Raw genomic sequence first — 16,859 nt, 5'->3', positions numbered from 1 at the left:
TATCTGATTTATACTCGTGTTCGTACAAACACATACTCTCAAGAAGTAGTACAAACAATAAGAGTGAACATTCAAATTGTAATTTGGTTTGATATCAAAGAACCAATGAATCAATAAATCATATTCATAAATGTATATATGTATATGATCATTATCTGCAGATATTTTATTCAATTTGCCTTCACTTTCTTCCAATCATTGTTCTAATTTCGATTCATTACCGGCCTTAAAATCGTCGTAGTGTTCAGACACGAACAATAAACTCTCACCGTACTCGAATTGTGACCACTTAAAACTGCTCACCTTCTCTCTCGTTGACTTGAATATGGTCGAGAAACAGTTACTTCCATCCTGCCGGACACCTACAAGGACCATAACCCCACGATATCGGTCCCCAAAATCTAATCCTCATAGTAAAGTTCGAATCAAGACTGTCGAACAATCATCACTTTAGTTGCTTTGCCGATATTAATGTTAACGAATCCATGATGTACTTGATCAGGTCGTTGACAACGGGGAAGCCACATTCCTTCATCAACCTCACCATGGTGATCGAATCATCCAAGTCCTCAGCGTGTCCGCGGGACTTCTCTGCAACACGATTACTGAGATTAACGACATTCAAAACCGCGTCTTGCGTGTGCTTTTGAACATAACTATGGTTCGATCGTGATGAACTTGATCATCTCTGCTAGGGATTCCGTTCTCTCCACGAAGCCGTCCACGGTGGAGAATCCATTCATACTGTTCAAGGCAAACGGCAGTTCATCACTGGTTTGTCAAAATATATAAAAATGGAAATGCACATCAAAGCAGGACATTGAAAGAGAGAGAAAAAAAGCAACATGAAATAAAAAAAAATAGCCATAATGTAAAGAAAATAATATATGAATGCAAGGTAATATATGAATTTTGCTCGATTTGAAAACTCACGAGTTTAAAATTATCAAGTTCGATTCAAAATCGAAGTAAAAGATTGAAGTTCGACTCGAGTTTGAATAAAACTTGAACCGACTATAATGCACTATTTTGTTGAGTCTCCGACTATCAAAAGTTACAAAATAGTTACTCGACCATTCATATGTTCTAAACTCATCTTTTTTCATTAAAAATGATGATCGTTTGAGCTGAACGTTAACCTTCTCATTCGAATATGATAAAATCTGATCCCAAAATCGTTTGAGTTGTATTTTATTGACCGAGTCTATGTTTACATTATGTCATCGAGTCAGTACTTGAAACATTATGTTGTTGACTAGGTGTTTGAAAGTAATAGTGATACCAGAAAACGTTATTAAAATATGATTTTATCATATATTAACCAACATGTTAACGTTCTGTTCAAACGACCATCAATTTTTTACAAAAAAAAATTATAATATATAAATAGTTGAATAATAATTTTATAACTTTTAATAATAAACGATTCAATAAAATAATATTATATAATTTGAATATAATTTTATAAATTTTATAAATTTTTAATAATAGATAGATTTAATAAAATAATATCTTATAACTCATAAACATTAGCGTACTTTACCATCATTAGTGGGATGTGACATTTACGACAAAAAGGGGAGATTTTACTCTTTTTGTCGCTTTGTTCAAAGTTTTTATATTTTGGAATATTTCCATCAAATCCATAGTTATTTACATTTTACGACTCGTTATTTATCGAGTCTTTTCCCATAAATATCAACACATACATACATGAGATAGATCGTTTTGGTTTATCTCGAGTATTTTTACTTATTTAACGATAAATTATACAAATCATCATTTAACTTTTATATCACTCTTATTTTGGGTAGTGAAGTTTAAAGTTTTTAATTTAATCATTGAATTTTTAAATTACTCATATTTTAATAACTTTATATTTTTTTATTAATTTATTAGACTGATCTTCGTTTATCTATCTAACGGTATGCTAACTTTATATTTTTTATTAATTTATTAGACTGATCATTGTGTCAACCACCATTATCGGTAGTCTCTAAACCCAAATTTTTTAGATTAGTCAATTTCGATCCTTTGAGTTCAAAGTCGACCTCTGTAACCCATTTTCAAATCGCAATCAAAACATAAACCTTAAACAACATTCAAACCCTAAACCCTATAACCCATTTTCGATTATAAATCTTATTTCCAAGTTTAATGCTGTAATGGTTGGATCGAGAATCTCAACAGTGGAAAAGTGGACATCGGTGAAGAGAATTAGCTATTAGACTCAAAATTTTTAGATTGACCTATTTTGATCCTCTGAATTCAAATTCGGCCTCCGTTTCACCCGAATCCATAATCCTCCACTAAGTATAAAACTAAAAATCTCAATCAAACATAAACCTTGAATCACAATCAAACCCTAAAACTAATAACCCATTTTCAGTTATAAATATCATTTTCAAATGCTCTAGTGGTCAGATGTAAAATCCCAATAATAGAAAGATGAACACCGATGAGGAGAACAATTCGTGGTAGTTTGACAATCGAATGTTGAGATAGGTGAAAGAGAAGATTGAAAGTTTGAGAGAAAATTTGAGGCTTTTATGGAGTTCCACTGAGAAACTAAATCAAAATACTTGTAGAGGAATAAAAGATTAGTCGAATGCCATTATTGTTAGTCGAAAGTGATGTCAGACGATGACGGTTCAACGAATTGAATTTGTCGAATGATAGATATGTGGATCTTGGGTTGTTTTTCGGTCAAACGGACATTGGATTCGTGTTCAGAAGGATGAGATGAGTTTGGTAGGAAATTTTTAGGTTCATCCTCCTCCAACGACGATGGTTGGTGGTGGTTGAGACAGTGGTTGTAATTTGAGATTGGTTCAGACTGAGGGGGAGAAATATAAAGAAAAATGAAGGAAGAAGAAGAAATAAGATATGTGAGGAAAAGGAAAAAACAAACTTTTTATGAGAATTTGATATCATATCGTTTTGGTCTAAATTTAGTTTTATGTAGAAATTTAAAACGACGTCATTTGTGTAACTTATCGTGTCATAACATCATTAATTATTAAATGATAGAGTGACTAAAACAAGATCAATTCAAATTTTGAGTAATTAAATTAAAATTTTTAAAATCTCAATAATCAAAATAGTAGTGATAAAAAAATAAATGACAAAAAAGTAATTTACCCTTTATAAACCAGTCGAGTTGGAAATAAAATATTTTAAATTGAAAACATGTTTCATATAATTAACAATTCTATATATTATTTTAATAAATTATTATAAAAATATTTTATAAAATATTAATTTATTTTACTAAAATTATTATTTTATTATTTATATAAGAAACAATTTTTTTTATATAAAACTACTTATTCTAATATGAGTTAATTGCATCATATGTCCTCAAATTATGATATTCTTTTTAAATTGGACCCTAAACTTTTAAATATTCCAATTTTATCCTTAAATTATGACTATCATTCTAAATTGGTCCTAAAACTTTTTGAATATTCCAATTTCATCCAAAATTATATGTATATAGTAATCACATCCCTTGTTAATAAAATCTTTAGACCAAGTTATATTATTATATTTTGGGGGGGAAATTAGGTTAAACTGTGATTGAAAGTAATTACATATTTAGAAAAATTTGAGATGAAATTGGATTATTAAAAAGTTTGGAGATCAATTTAAAAATAGAGTCATAATTTAGGGATGAAATATAATATTCAAAAGTTTAAAGATTAATTTAAAATTAGAGTCATAATTAGTGATGAAATTAGAATATTCAAAAACTTCGGAGTCATGAATATCCGGAATTAAAGTTCTAGCGCGTAGGGGTAAAACAGGAAACGGAGTAAAAACAAAATTTATTCGAAACCAAGTAAACTGGAAAGATAACACTCTAGATGTCTCCAGGTGACAAACAATCAAACTCGGGTTCCGACACGTGTCCTAAAATTAATTAAATAAACGGGAAAACGCATATAAATATCTTACTTCCCACCAGGAAATATTTACTTTTAAAGATCTTTCTGGTCTTCTTCTCTTCAAATTCGCAACGGTCGTGACAAAGTAAGAAAGTATAATTGAGTTATACTGGATTTTGTTCAACCTTTTCCTTTTTCTCGTCGTTGATTTTCTGCGTTTTTTCCCCTTCTTTTCTTTCGCTGATCAACAAAAACCCTGGGTTTTTTTTCCTGTTGAAATCGGTGTAGGTACTAGCTTCCTTCAAGTTTTTCGTTGTTCTTGACAACGTGAATCAATTGAAATCGGTGAAAATTTGTGAAAAGTATTGAGATTCGTTAAATCTTTTGGCTATTATTTCTGCGTTTTCGTTCTGTTATTTCTCTGATAATCAAGGACTCCTCGGCGTACATAAAAAAACCTAAATTTTTCGTTGAATTCGATGATGGGTTCGAATGGAAATCAAAACCGGAGAATGGGTTCGGCCGAGGTTTCAGGTTCTTGCCGGAAAAGGAAGCGTCGGGGATTATCGGTGGAGGATACATTGAAGAAGTGGATTGATAATCCTGACGAGAAGAAGGCTCGTAAGGCACCGGCCAAGGGGTCTAAGAAGGGGTGTATGAAGGGAAAAGGAGGGCCGCAGAATCAAAATTGCCAGTACAGAGGCGTTCGGCAGAGGACATGGGGTACATGGGTGGCGGAGATACGCCCACCCAACAAGGAGAAGAGACTCTGGCTCGGCACTTTCCCGACTGCTCTGGAAGCCGCTCTGGCTTACGACAAGGCCGCCGAGGCTATGTCCGGCGACAAGGCTATCCTCAACATGCCTCAGGGTTCAAGCCACTCGGATACTTGCGATAAACATGCCGGAGTCGGAGGCGGAAGTGAAACAACAACGCCGGATTTCGAGTTCCCTGATTCCGGCACTCAGGGTTCTAGCTCGGTCGTGAATTTGTCCAATGGGGTTTCAACGGCGGCGAGTACTTCTGTGGGTTCTGATCCCACCGTGGATGCATCGAGCCACTCGGATACTTATGTGGGCGGCGGAAGCGAGACAACAACGGCGGCAGAATTCGAGTTCCCAGATTCCGGGACGCAGACTCATAACTATCTGGACGGATTAGACATTTTTGGCGACATTTCAACTGATCTTGGAGGATGTGATTTATGGGAAGGATGTGGATTTCTTGATCTAGAGTAGCTTTTTCTTTAATAGATGAACAGAGTATACTCATTTCTCAATTTCGTTTTGGTTCAAGCCTTTGTTTTTATTGTACAATGAATACTTGTGGAAGAGCTTTGTTGTTCTTCTGGTTTTACGCAGTCACTAGACAGAACCAGTTTATGTTCGAACTCGTTAAATGTATATAGACGAAGAAGAACCGTGATTCATAATATATATATATATATATATATAAATTATCATTTTGATTAGTCGAAATAATGTTAAATTTAATCTTAAAAAATTAAATAAAAAATAACTAATCAATCGAAAATATGTTATAAATTTAGATTAAAACGTGTCAGATAAAATTATTAAAAACTAAAAATATAAAAAAATATATGATATATAAAAAATAAAAAATAAAGAATACATAGGTTAGGTTGACTATTAATATCATAACTGGTAATATCATCGGTCAAATAAAAGAAAAAAGAAAAACGACGACCTTTAGAGTTTTTTTTATAAAAAATACGGCTTCTAAAATGTTGTATTTTAATTAACTAGAACCGGTTTAACTAAATGGATTAGGTGGTCGATCTTAATCGATTTATACTTTATAATAACAATAAATGTCGATCAAATTAAATTAAGGCTGAATTGGATTTATTTTAAACTTGACTACGAGTCTACACCTTATTCTAAAACTACTTAATTCACGTTTAGCCCTTAAAGTATATCAATTTTTTCATTTTAGCATTTAAACCTGTTTTGGCCTAATTTAATATCTAAACTACTATTTCATTACATCAAAAAGGAAAAAAGTTGACAATAAGAACATAATACATGACGCATTTTTAAAGGACTTTAATATTTTTTTTTTAAAAAATGAGAATGAAATTGAAAAGGCCAAACTGATAAATAAAAAATTAGGCACTAAATGAAAAAATGAATATGCTTTAAAGGCAAAATCATTTAAAGGCAAAATCATGTATATAACTATTTAAGATATTCGTGTTCAATTATGTATTTTTTTTATTTATTTATACATGTATTGTATTTTATTTTTATTTTTAATTTTCTGACTGCCGGATATCTTCCACGGAAACTACTCTCAACCTGGCGTTAGGGGTAACCTACTACCCTACCTCTCCCTTACCTCATTACATATCCCATTACATATGAGAATAGGGTTTTATTGTTGTTGTGTTTGATACTCGTTCCGACATATATCCCGACATAAATAATAAGAAAATTATATATGGAAAAAAAATCTTCATACTCGTGTAAAACAAATATCCGAATCTATGTGACATAATCAAAATGTGTGTTTCATGTGTCTAAGGAAGCAAACAAAATCCAGGCCAGCAATTGCCACTCAATCTTGAAGAATAATGGAGGTTTTCCATGCCTAAGAATTTGTTTAAGACCAACTAAAATAAATATTACAAACGAACTCCATCTACTTGTCTAACAGTCTCCCATGCTACTACATCATCGTCCGTCATCAGTTCATCTAATCGAACAGCCCGTCGTTGTGCCAAATATCAACTAGAAAATCTACCATTTCCTGCACAATCAGATGTATTGCAGTTATTAGTAGTCAATGGTGTTTATGATGGTATTCCTATGGCTGCAGTAATTCAATTATACAGAGGAAGCCGGATCAAACCCGTTCTCTCTTTTCGAATATACTATGGAACTAAAACGGGGGAGGGAATAGAATCGTAAACAACCGCTATATCACCTAAGCATTTTAATGTATTCTTTGATGATTGATTCGATAAAAACAACCACTTGTTCTTGATGTCCAGTTCGGGGAACTTACCGGTAAAGGAATTGGCTGGGAAAATGGCTCATTAGTTGAGAGAAGCTCTTCGAATGTTGTGGACCAGCTGCAACATAAAGTGTTCGCAGTTATTATCCAACATGCTCGAGCAACTATAAGAAAGTTTTAAACTAATAAAATCTACACATCAAGCAAGGTAAGAGACGTTCTTTGTTTAATCGTAAATGTTATGCATAATAATGTCTATTTCTAATTTCTATGCTGCGACTTTGTGATAGTTCCCTATGAAGTTGATCATATATATTCTATTTGAGCGAACAAGTGTATGGAGTTTAAGAATCCGTATGTATAAATATCAACAATAGCCCTTTTTCAGTCGGAAAACCGGATCAGTTACCGTTCACCTTCCGATAAATATGGCACACAATAAACAACATGTGCAACCATAAAAGGCATCATCTCTTATTACTCGTATTTCGCAGGGTCTGCAAAAGTTTCATTCGCATTGAAGTTTGAACAAGCACTTAAGAGAAAACACGAAAAGCATTGATTTTTTTCAACAAACCCAGAATTATATCACGTAGGCCAACACCGAATAGCAACTTCAGCTCTAACTTTTTAACTGCACATATTGAAGACGAAAAAAATGGCAAAGATGTTTATTAGCACCAACATTTTGGTTCTCACTTCTCCCTGACCATTTTCCATTAAATACAAATTTATTACATTTCTTGTTTAAAGAAATCGACGACATAAAATGTAAAAACGGGGGATATGATCCTCCAAATAAATGGAAAATTCAGAAAAAAGTAAAAACCTAAAAGAGCATTTGATGGAAAATAGTATATGTCTAACACTCATCACCTAGTCCGGGTTACACGGTTTTCAACTAGGCTGTTCCTGAATGCATATATGATGTCTATCTCCGCACAACCAAAATAGTATACAGTAGAGCAATATCAAACAGTCATTGAACAAACGGATGTAGAAAACGTTATACCTTATAACTTGATCCTTGCTAATCTTTCGTGATTGTTGCGATTTATCCCCTGTCCACCTTTTTCTGTTCTCGTGCCAAGCGATTGTAGCTAAATGATAGATTCAATTAGATTATAACTTCATGATCAAATTTCTAAACATAAATATATGCTCTGTTGAAACAAAAACAACAGTTCTAATTCTGCATTTCCTTTTGAATGGTAACTTTTTTTGACATGGTACAGCGATGTTACCCTCTAAATACATAGAGCATATCCGTGTTGGACATGTACCCATATTCGACATGTGAGTCCAAACGGGCTCGTTTGGGAATCCTTCTGGAAGTGCTTTTGGCCCAAAAATCTGTTTTAAACGCAAAAGCAATCCCAAACAGTCAATTTTCAGCCAAAAATTCACATTCGAAAAGTGATTATTGACTAAAACCAAGAAGCTGGAAAAATGATGCTTTTGCGTTGGACAAGCTCGTTGGAGAATCACTTCTCGAAAACATTCCCAAACGAAATGAGTGGGAAAGTCTTGTACAAAACCATGTCTTATCTAACAGCTAAAATGACAGACATTGTGGCATTGATAATCTTTGAGAAATTCTTAATTTCATTGCAAAAATTGGGAAAATACCGATAATCAAACACTATAAACCATCTAAAGCAAGGGAACTAACCATGATTTACAAATGCAGAAGCGCTTGCATCTTTTTCCGCAGGCCTTTTCCCTTTATCAGCAGATTTTCGACAATCCGATGGATGTTTCTCATTCGAATGGGAATATCCAGTATTGAACTCCATCATCTTCGAACCAAATGACCATTCCCTTTTCATAAAAATTGAAATACTCACCAACAGTGCTCCTCTTACATTCCCTCAAAAGTCAAATTTATCCACAAAAGTTGGTAGGGATTCAAAGTCCACTGCAATGAATGAAGATATTTTCAGTCCGAATATTGCCTGTTTACAACAATATGACTCCATCGACTGGGCTTGGTAATATTACATGCTATAGTATACATAACCAAATATTGCAATACAATCTGTTTTTACATCACATATACATCTAACACCGTATAACAAGCTTTTTCATCTTGATTCTAACTTTTCTTATAGCTCGGATTCTAAAACCTCTTTATAAATTAACACACACACATTTATCAACAATAATAGCTCAGTTCTATATCAACGACCTTCTTCCCCTAGTGCTTATTCGGTTCAATCCAACACAATCTTATCCTTATGGACATGAAATAAGAGCATAAACTGAAAATATGGAATTCATCGAAAAATATTTATGCATGTACAAAATATTATCTGAGAAAGTCTAGATGGATAGCACGTCCATTAACATGAATCAAGATCTTGCTTTATTTACATGAAAAATAAAGCAAGCCTCCAATTTCACTCAAGTTCTTGGTCCGAAAAACACAACAAAACTCCACCAGATTCCTCAAAACTTCCCAATGAATTTGTCCTCGTTCAACAATCTAAGCAAAGCAAAAACCTAAAGAACCTCGTCTTGTTCAAGAACATTAGAGTTTCAAGTTGTACATTTTTTAAACAATCTTGACTATATATACACATGATGAAAGAAATACATTCCAAATCCATAGCTTCTCAACTTAAGAATCAGCTAGAATAATAAACCCTATCATACAAGAACAACAATGTGAACAAATCAAATAAACCATATAGACAAAAGATCCATAAGAAAACACCAAAAAACATAGACTTTAGAGAGAGAGAAATCAACAATGCATTTGGCCATGAAAAAGTGAAACAAAAGAACACCCATTTCAGAATCAACCGATCCAAACAATAAAACAAAAAAAATGGGGAAAAAGGCACAATAGAAGAGAAAGTAAACAAAATAAGATACCTTTGAGGATGGTAAAGGTGAGATTTTGGAGTTGGTTTATGGGAAGAGATAAAAAAGTTCAAAAAACGAAGGAAATCATTATGTGTGTTTTCTGCAAGTTTTCTTGTTTTGTTCGCTTATTGATGTGTTGTTGTCGTTCTTAGCTTTGGTTTTCATTACATTTGTGTATGAACGTCTTTGCCTAAGCCGACGTGGATGTGATTTGGAATTTTGACGCGTGGAATTTTATAATGGATAGAATCTTGAACTGATTTCAGATGGCTTAATGCAAAAATAGGCGGTGAAACTATACTCAAATTTAATTTTAGGTATTTAATTTTTTTTTTAAAATAAGTGTTTAACGTTTTTAACATTATATTTTTAAGTTCTTGTTATTAAATTCGATCGTTAAATGAAATGTGTTAGGCTTATAATAGTTTAAAAATTTTATTTAAAAAAAGTTAAAATTTTATATGTCGGACATATATCACTTAACGGTGTTAACAACTCAAACACCTAAAAAGTGTAACTAGGTATGGGTCGGGTTCTTGGTCCACTCGACCCAAACCCGACCCGATCTAACCCGAAATAATAATAAAATATTTTTATTGAATAAAAATAGTGACTTAATTGAAAAAATAATATATAGAAGTATATTATTGTAATTATTCTTAAATATATAAAGTAAAATTATATATTTTTTTGGGTCGGATCGGTTATTTTTCATCCTAAACCCTAACCAGACCCGACCCGGACATCACATTAAAAAACTAACCCGAACTCAATTTTTTTTAAAAAAAACCCGACCTGATCGGGTTCGGGTCCTATGCTCATCCTTAAGTGTAACGTTGAAAACGTTAGACACAAACGAAAAAATCTTTAAACGCCTAAAATTAACTTTAAGTATAATTTGGATATTTATTTTTACATTAAGACGTTTAAAAAATAAGAATATTGATGGTAAAATAATTCAATTTTAAATATATATAGTATTATGATTGGTATTTTAAATTTATCTACGAAGATATTTTAATTGAAATTTTAATTTATTATATCATTTCAATTAAGTTTTTTTATCTAATTATTAATTTAAATATTAAATATTAATTTAAATTTTAAATAGAATATGTTAGACTACATCAAACTAATTGTAAACATAATGCATTTATTTAATAGAGAATATTGATTTGACGTATTAAAAAATCTTATTAATTTTAATGTTGATGTTTGATTTCTGTATGTGAGACTAAATTATTTGTACAATATGAATAAAACTATTAAATTTTGATTTAAATATTTTAAATATGCTCAAAATCAGTTATGTAATTACATTGTTTAATACTCACAAAGATTGTTAGACCAAGGAAAGAGTTTGATTGAAATGATATTGATGGTTTAAGGATTCAATTAAAATATGTTGAATTTTAAAAACTAATTTGAAATCTAAAGCAGGGTTTAAGGATGTTTGATTCAATTGTCTATTTTTTCACCAATAATGTAACACGTGAGTAGGTATGAAGTGTTTGGTAGGAATCATTTGTATTTTTTATTTATATTTATAACTTGGAAAACTTATATATTTTTTCCTTCTAGTCTTTCTAATTTATTACAAATCCATACATTGATTTGCCGATGCTCCTTATATTTTTTTTCGGGAAATACACCAAATCTTTTACATATCCAACTTTTAATATTATATATGAATTTAAGATTTTTTTCAAATTAAATAATAATTTTTTAAAAATTAAATTTGTTATATTATCCTACTAAATGTTGAACCACCTAGAATCATGAGTAATAAATAGGAGTCCATCATCAATCGTTGACACAGAAAACAAACTTAATATGTCTAGATCTCGTGATAAAAACTTTGACTAAACCTCAGCTTATGAATTGATCCTATAATACACACAAGTTCCAAGAGAAAATAAGTACAAATAGAAAGGAAATGAGTAAAATGACCATCGAACACACATAAGTTAAGACTTCTTTTTACCTACGAATCTTCACCAAAATCAGAAAGAATGAATCGTTCATCTTAAGTTAACGCCCGTTATTTAATATGTCCTAATCACCACTTCACATGTTGCACATCAATGTTGGTGCAGTGAGCGTGAATCGAACCTCCTAACTAATAGAATTAATCAAAAGGTGTAACTCATAACAAGCCCAAAATTAATCTCGTAACAAAGATGCTTGTGATGAAAAACAAGAGAACCAATACCTTCCTCAAGCCCATGACTCAAAACCTAAACCAACGTACATATTACTAGGGTCCACAAAACAACTATTTCTAACTCAAAATCTGCAGCACCCTAGTGAAAGTATGTGACAACAAAAGTTTGAAATGATAACGAAAGAATTGAATGAGTTGAAGGCTACCCCAGACCCAAATGCCAATTTTATCATGGAAGAAAGAAGCCCTTTAGCTTATCACTTATTAGCTACAACATATCCTATAAATTTTAAACTATCAAAGGAAGTATATGATGGCAATATGGACCCCATAGATCACATGTCATAGTAAAAAGCCTATATGGATATTCTGAGAGCTTCTGATAAGCTCAAATGTAAAATCTTCCTAACCACCCTTCGTATAGGTACCAAAAATCGATATTATTTCCTTCATCCTAATTTTATTTATGCTTTTAGAGGTTTATAAAAGCTTTTTGTATGAAACTTCTTGACTAATAAGGTAACTCATAAGTTCATAGTAACTCTATTTATTGTAGAACAAGAGTAATTAAAACGTTGTTGTCGTTCCAATAATTCTCCTTTTTTTATTGACCTCAACCTTCTTAATTTGATCCGGTCCTTAATTCCTTCAATTCTCTATTTTTTCTCGTCCATGACCATGACATCCAACAAATTGAAAAACTACTTGAAAGATTACAACCCAAGAACTTCAAAACTAACCACAATAATGGCACATCGCATGTAACAGATTTTAAAATTTGATTTCCTTTGAAACTAAAAGTTGCATACGCAATAGAAGCTATCGGGCACACTAGAACATTGATTATAATAAAATGTAACAACGGATTTACTACATATGTCGTGTCCATATAGTCCGATAGCTTTTTATTTAGTCTCTTTATTAACCCAAGAAAGTGATGAGCATTAGTAGTGGAAGGCAATTTGCATCAAAGACTTGAGATTTTGGGAGTTGGAGATGTGAACTTGAGGAATTCAGCATCTTTCTCCAACAAAAGCATCCTTTTTTCATCCAATGTTATCCAAGCTTCAACGTCTTTCCCACACTTTGTTCGGACAAAAACAACGAGGTTCCTGAAATCAGACCCCACTTCCCCAAATGGAGCAACCCATTGCGGCTTTCCCCATCCGAAATCAAGCTCGTAAAGCATGAGATCAAACCAGCTTGTGAAGGCCAACATGTCTGGTTTTTCATAGGAAAACATGGTTTCCAACTGGTTAATGAAGTCCCCCAAGGCTTCAAACCCTTGCTCCCCTTGTAATGAATTCAAGTATTCTTCGTCGAAACCTTCCACCGATTCTCGCATCAACTTGACCAACTCGAATAGCTCAGTGCTGGTCTCGTCGGCTATATCTGCAGCGCAACTTGCCCACCAGAACAGGTTTCCAATCGAATTATGTAACATAGGAGGGTTCATTCTTGGTCTAAGGTTCACAGCTTGAACTGCTATAGATGGTTTCGATGAAGCCGAGATCGTCCAAGACGCTGCCATAAAACGTTTCCAGATAAAACCTGATAAAGCTTGAACCCGAGACGGTGAAATCTCAAGTTCCCCTTTAGCAATGGCCCTCAGTTCATTTAAGGATTTGGCGTCGAACGTGAATCTCTTTGTAATGTAATTATTATATTCCAGGAACCACAAGTTTTCCATCGTTGACAAGTAATTTTTTGGGACTTCATTTTGTGGAGGAAACACCTTGGATGCCTCAGCTAAACCATGAAATCCAACATTATGGTACTGAGATCCTCGAGAGATTGTACTCCAAAGATTGTTAAAATTAATATATGTTTGCCCATCAACGAGCTTATGAGAAACTGCGAGTCCTATGGCTATCCCGCCACAAGCGAAAATAGTGGCTTGGCACACAAGGGGGGCAACCTCACTTTTAAATTCCTTGGAGAAAGGATGGCATGGAAGCAATTTGTTTAATGACTTAACCTCGTGGAGCTTGAGGAACTCGGACAACCGACAACCGGCTTGAGCCGATAGAAAAGGAACGCCCTCATCGAAACTGTCGACGAACATGTTGTCTTTGATCCGACCAGACAATGGATAAAAGAGATTCAGGGTTTCTGAAAGTGAGGTCTTTAGCTGAGGCAAGATGATGGTGGGAGTGAAACTGGTTTCACTGATGGAGTAGAACAAAATACCTGTGCCGTAAATTGAAGGGGTGAGTTGATCAAAGAAGTTGAGTTTGAAAGGTTTCATGCCATGGATTTGTGGTGAAGATGGTTTGATGATTTCTCTTGCAAAAATTTCAACCTCAAAGTTAAACATTTTCCAAATTTGCTAAAACTGCTCCTTTTACAAAGGATGGTGAACTCAGGAATTCCATATATACGCACACATGTATATTTAGTTAATTAGCTTAGTACTTAAACAAACACTTTTGATCAGTTGATTAAATTATTTATCTTCATTTTGTCATGAGTTTTTAACCCTTTAAAATTATTTTAATTCTTTTCCTTAGAGCCTCACATTTCTCTCCCATTCGAGTAGGATTAAAATCAGATTTAAAATTTATAAAAAAAACTAATTAACTTATGACCTCTTTTGGTCCTTGTATTATAGTTAAAAATATTAATTAAAAGTGAATAAATAAATAATAAATTTTTAAATAAACCTTTTTCTCAAATCTTTTGTTATTATATAAATTTTAAAAAGATATTTATTTATATACATTGTGGCAAAATTTCGATATTTACAATGGTGAAGGGTTACAATTAATTCGTGGAGAGGCAACTGACAACCTTTTCCTGACAGGGATGGGCTAATCTATTGCGTTGGAAAAAGGATTTGTTATTGGGAATCATAGTAGCATTTATTATTGAAAAATAATTAAATATTTTCAAGATTATTGTATTATTTTATATTCTAGTTCTACAACATTGTGTCTCCGTATTATTTTATTTAGAAATCTTGATTTATCTATTTTTTTAATTTATCATTATTTAATTTTTTTAATAGTTATAAAAAGAAAATTACTTTTAAGTTTTAATAAACTTGTCACACCTCAAATTAGAGTTTATTTTTTTAAAATTTATTTCGAGGATTAAATTAAAGTTTAATTAAATTTAGGGACCACAATAAAATTGTAATTAAATTTAAATCTAAATTTTGAAATAAACTAAAACTAGAGGACCTATGATATAATTTTATCATTTTCCTTTTTAAGGAATATATAACCCCAAATATGTAAAGTCTCCTCATTTAAAACCTCATTCTCTCTCTTCAAGTTTTTTTCTTTTAACAAGAAATTTCAATTGATGTTTCATCGTAGATCGTTGTTTCGTTTTCGACACCACCTGCACCATCGTGTTTCTCACATCGTCCCGAGTCTATCGGTGTTCATCTTGTCTCTGTTACCGTCGGTGTGTGAGGGGTGAAAAAGATCAAATTTTCGACATTGCAAAATTGATCTCTCCGCGCATTCACCGTTGTGAACTGGGCTTAGTAAGTGTCTCAAAACTCCTTAAAGAGCATATAGAAATTTTTTTCTCTATTTTTTCGATACCGAAATGCCCTGCACGTGCCCCTACTCATCGTTGCTGCGCGTGGGGAAGGTCCACCTCCTAGCAGGTTTCTAGAAGCTACCTGACTCGACTTGCCTACCCGAACCAAACCGTTAAGCATTGACTGTTGACCGTTGATCGCCGTTGACTTTATTTTGAAAACCTTTATTTGGATGTTTTTCGATGTCCCGAGTCATATTTTGCGATCCATTTTGCTAAATTATAACCCAAAAGCCCTGAATTGAGCCCGTTAATCCGAAAATACTTAGCATTTTTGCTTATTTATTTGAGATTTGATTATGAAATTTATTAAAGTATATAGATTTATGAATGTACCAGTGTTTCTCCCGACCGAGGGTCGATTAGATCCGCTCAATCCGCATTCTTCGAGAGTTACTCGTAGGTTATGTAGATTGTTTAAATATATGTTATTACTATTCATATTAGGATTATGATATAGATTTTTCAATTTGTATGATCTAGCGCTGTCGTTGATCGTAATCGGCAGACTCAATAATTGGTTTCCTTATCATACTACTCAAAACAATACATGTATGTTTCCTGATTGTGTTACATTACTATTTTAAACTATTTATCTGAATTGTTTTAGATTTCTGGTGATATTAAATATTTTTATGACACGATACCTGATTTTCTGAATATTGTTTATATGATACTTGATTTACTGTATTTTTTTATATGATCTCTGGTTACTATATTTTTGTATCTGATTTCTGAGTATGAAATATTTTCACGTTTTAATAGATTAAACTATTGTTTTCACTTGAATAAATACATGTTTAATATTGTCATTAGAGATATTATTGGAGGGAGTATATCGGGCATAGTCTATGACTTATAAGACCTTACTGCAGACTTGTTTGCTTTGTGCGTAGGGTAAGTCCTTGCCACATGTCCTTATGCTATATGTATAAGGCCTTTACTGGGTGTACATGTGGGTGTATAGTTATGGAGAACCTACACATTCTGGTGTTCGGATGTAGGTAGTGTTCATATTTTTAAAACATGCTTGATGAATTGATTTTTACTAGAGTATTTTATCTGTATGTTTTTATACACTGTAACGAGTACACCGATTTTTTAGCTCATTTTGTAAATTTTAACATTTTCAGATAATAATATACCATAGACTAGCACACTTGACATCAGGAGGAACGACTACTCTAATTTTTACACCATTGTATATCTCTATATGTCTTTAGTTATACTTTCGTGACACGTGTTTTTTCTACTGTCTTGGTATATATGTATTATAGGTATTTTGTTATGTATATGTTTTATATGGTTTTCTGATATATGAATATATATATATATATATATATGTTTATCGTATGAATCTTTCTTATGGCTAATTCCATATTATATTATTATATGGATTTTAACGTTGTTTT

The 16,859-nt window shown here is 32.5% G+C and overlaps 3 protein-coding genes across 3 annotated transcripts; 1 reads left to right on the top strand and 2 right to left on the bottom strand.

Moving 5' to 3' along the window:
* The first annotated feature begins 4,239 nt into the window (after window positions 1-4,239).
* LOC120174659 (dehydration-responsive element-binding protein 2A-like) lies at window positions 4,240-5,125 on the top strand. Its single transcript, XM_039181442.1, has one exon. It carries the CDS (start codon window positions 4,367-4,369, stop codon window positions 5,123-5,125), a length of 759 nt encoding a protein of 252 aa, XP_039037373.1. The 5' UTR covers window positions 4,240-4,366.
* Window positions 5,126-6,352: 1,227 nt separating this feature from the next.
* Window positions 6,353-9,816, bottom strand: LOC120174512. The gene is made up of 5 exons (XM_039181330.1): window positions 9,741-9,816; window positions 8,536-8,781; window positions 7,876-7,963; window positions 6,915-6,981; window positions 6,353-6,656 (listed from the first exon to the last, which is right to left on the bottom strand). Exons 2-5 carry the CDS (start codon window positions 8,690-8,692, stop codon window positions 6,603-6,605), a joined length of 366 nt encoding a protein of 121 aa, XP_039037261.1. The 5' UTR covers window positions 8,693-8,781; window positions 9,741-9,816; the 3' UTR covers window positions 6,353-6,602.
* A 3,046-nt stretch (window positions 9,817-12,862) lies between these two features.
* Window positions 12,863-14,212, bottom strand: LOC120174613 (vinorine synthase-like). Its single transcript, XM_039181420.1, has one exon. The coding sequence runs from the start codon at window positions 14,210-14,212 to the stop codon at window positions 12,863-12,865; it is 1,350 nt and encodes a 449-aa protein (XP_039037351.1).
* Window positions 14,213-16,859: the final 2,647 nt, after the last annotated feature.

This window comes from Hibiscus syriacus, unplaced genomic scaffold (assembly GCF_006381635.1).
Source record: "Hibiscus syriacus cultivar Baekdansim isolate YM2019G1 unplaced genomic scaffold, ASM638163v2 tig00112114_pilon, whole genome shotgun sequence".
Taxonomy (NCBI): domain Eukaryota; kingdom Viridiplantae; phylum Streptophyta; class Magnoliopsida; order Malvales; family Malvaceae; genus Hibiscus; species Hibiscus syriacus.
Note: the sequence above shows the minus strand (reverse complement) of the source record. Positions and strands in the feature narration are given on the sequence as shown.

Bases quoted from the DNA above. Each gene is read 5' to 3' on its own strand.
- LOC120174659 (XM_039181442.1), top strand. From the start codon at position 4,367: ATGATGGGTTCGAATGGAAATCAAAACCGGAGAATGGGTTCGGCCGAG.
- LOC120174512 (XM_039181330.1), bottom strand. From the start codon at position 8,692: ATGAAAAGGGAATGGTCATTTGGTTCGAAGATGATGGAGTTCAATACT. The intron at 6,982-7,875 runs GTATAACGTTTT...TTTATGTTGCAG, and splicing joins AGCAAGGATCAAGTTATAAG to CTGGTCCACAACATTCGAAG. The intron at 6,657-6,914 runs GTAAGTTCCCCG...CTGATTGTGCAG, and splicing joins CCCAGCCAATTCCTTTACCG to GAAATGGTAGATTTTCTAGT.
- LOC120174613 (XM_039181420.1), bottom strand. From the start codon at position 14,212: ATGTTTAACTTTGAGGTTGAAATTTTTGCAAGAGAAATCATCAAACCA.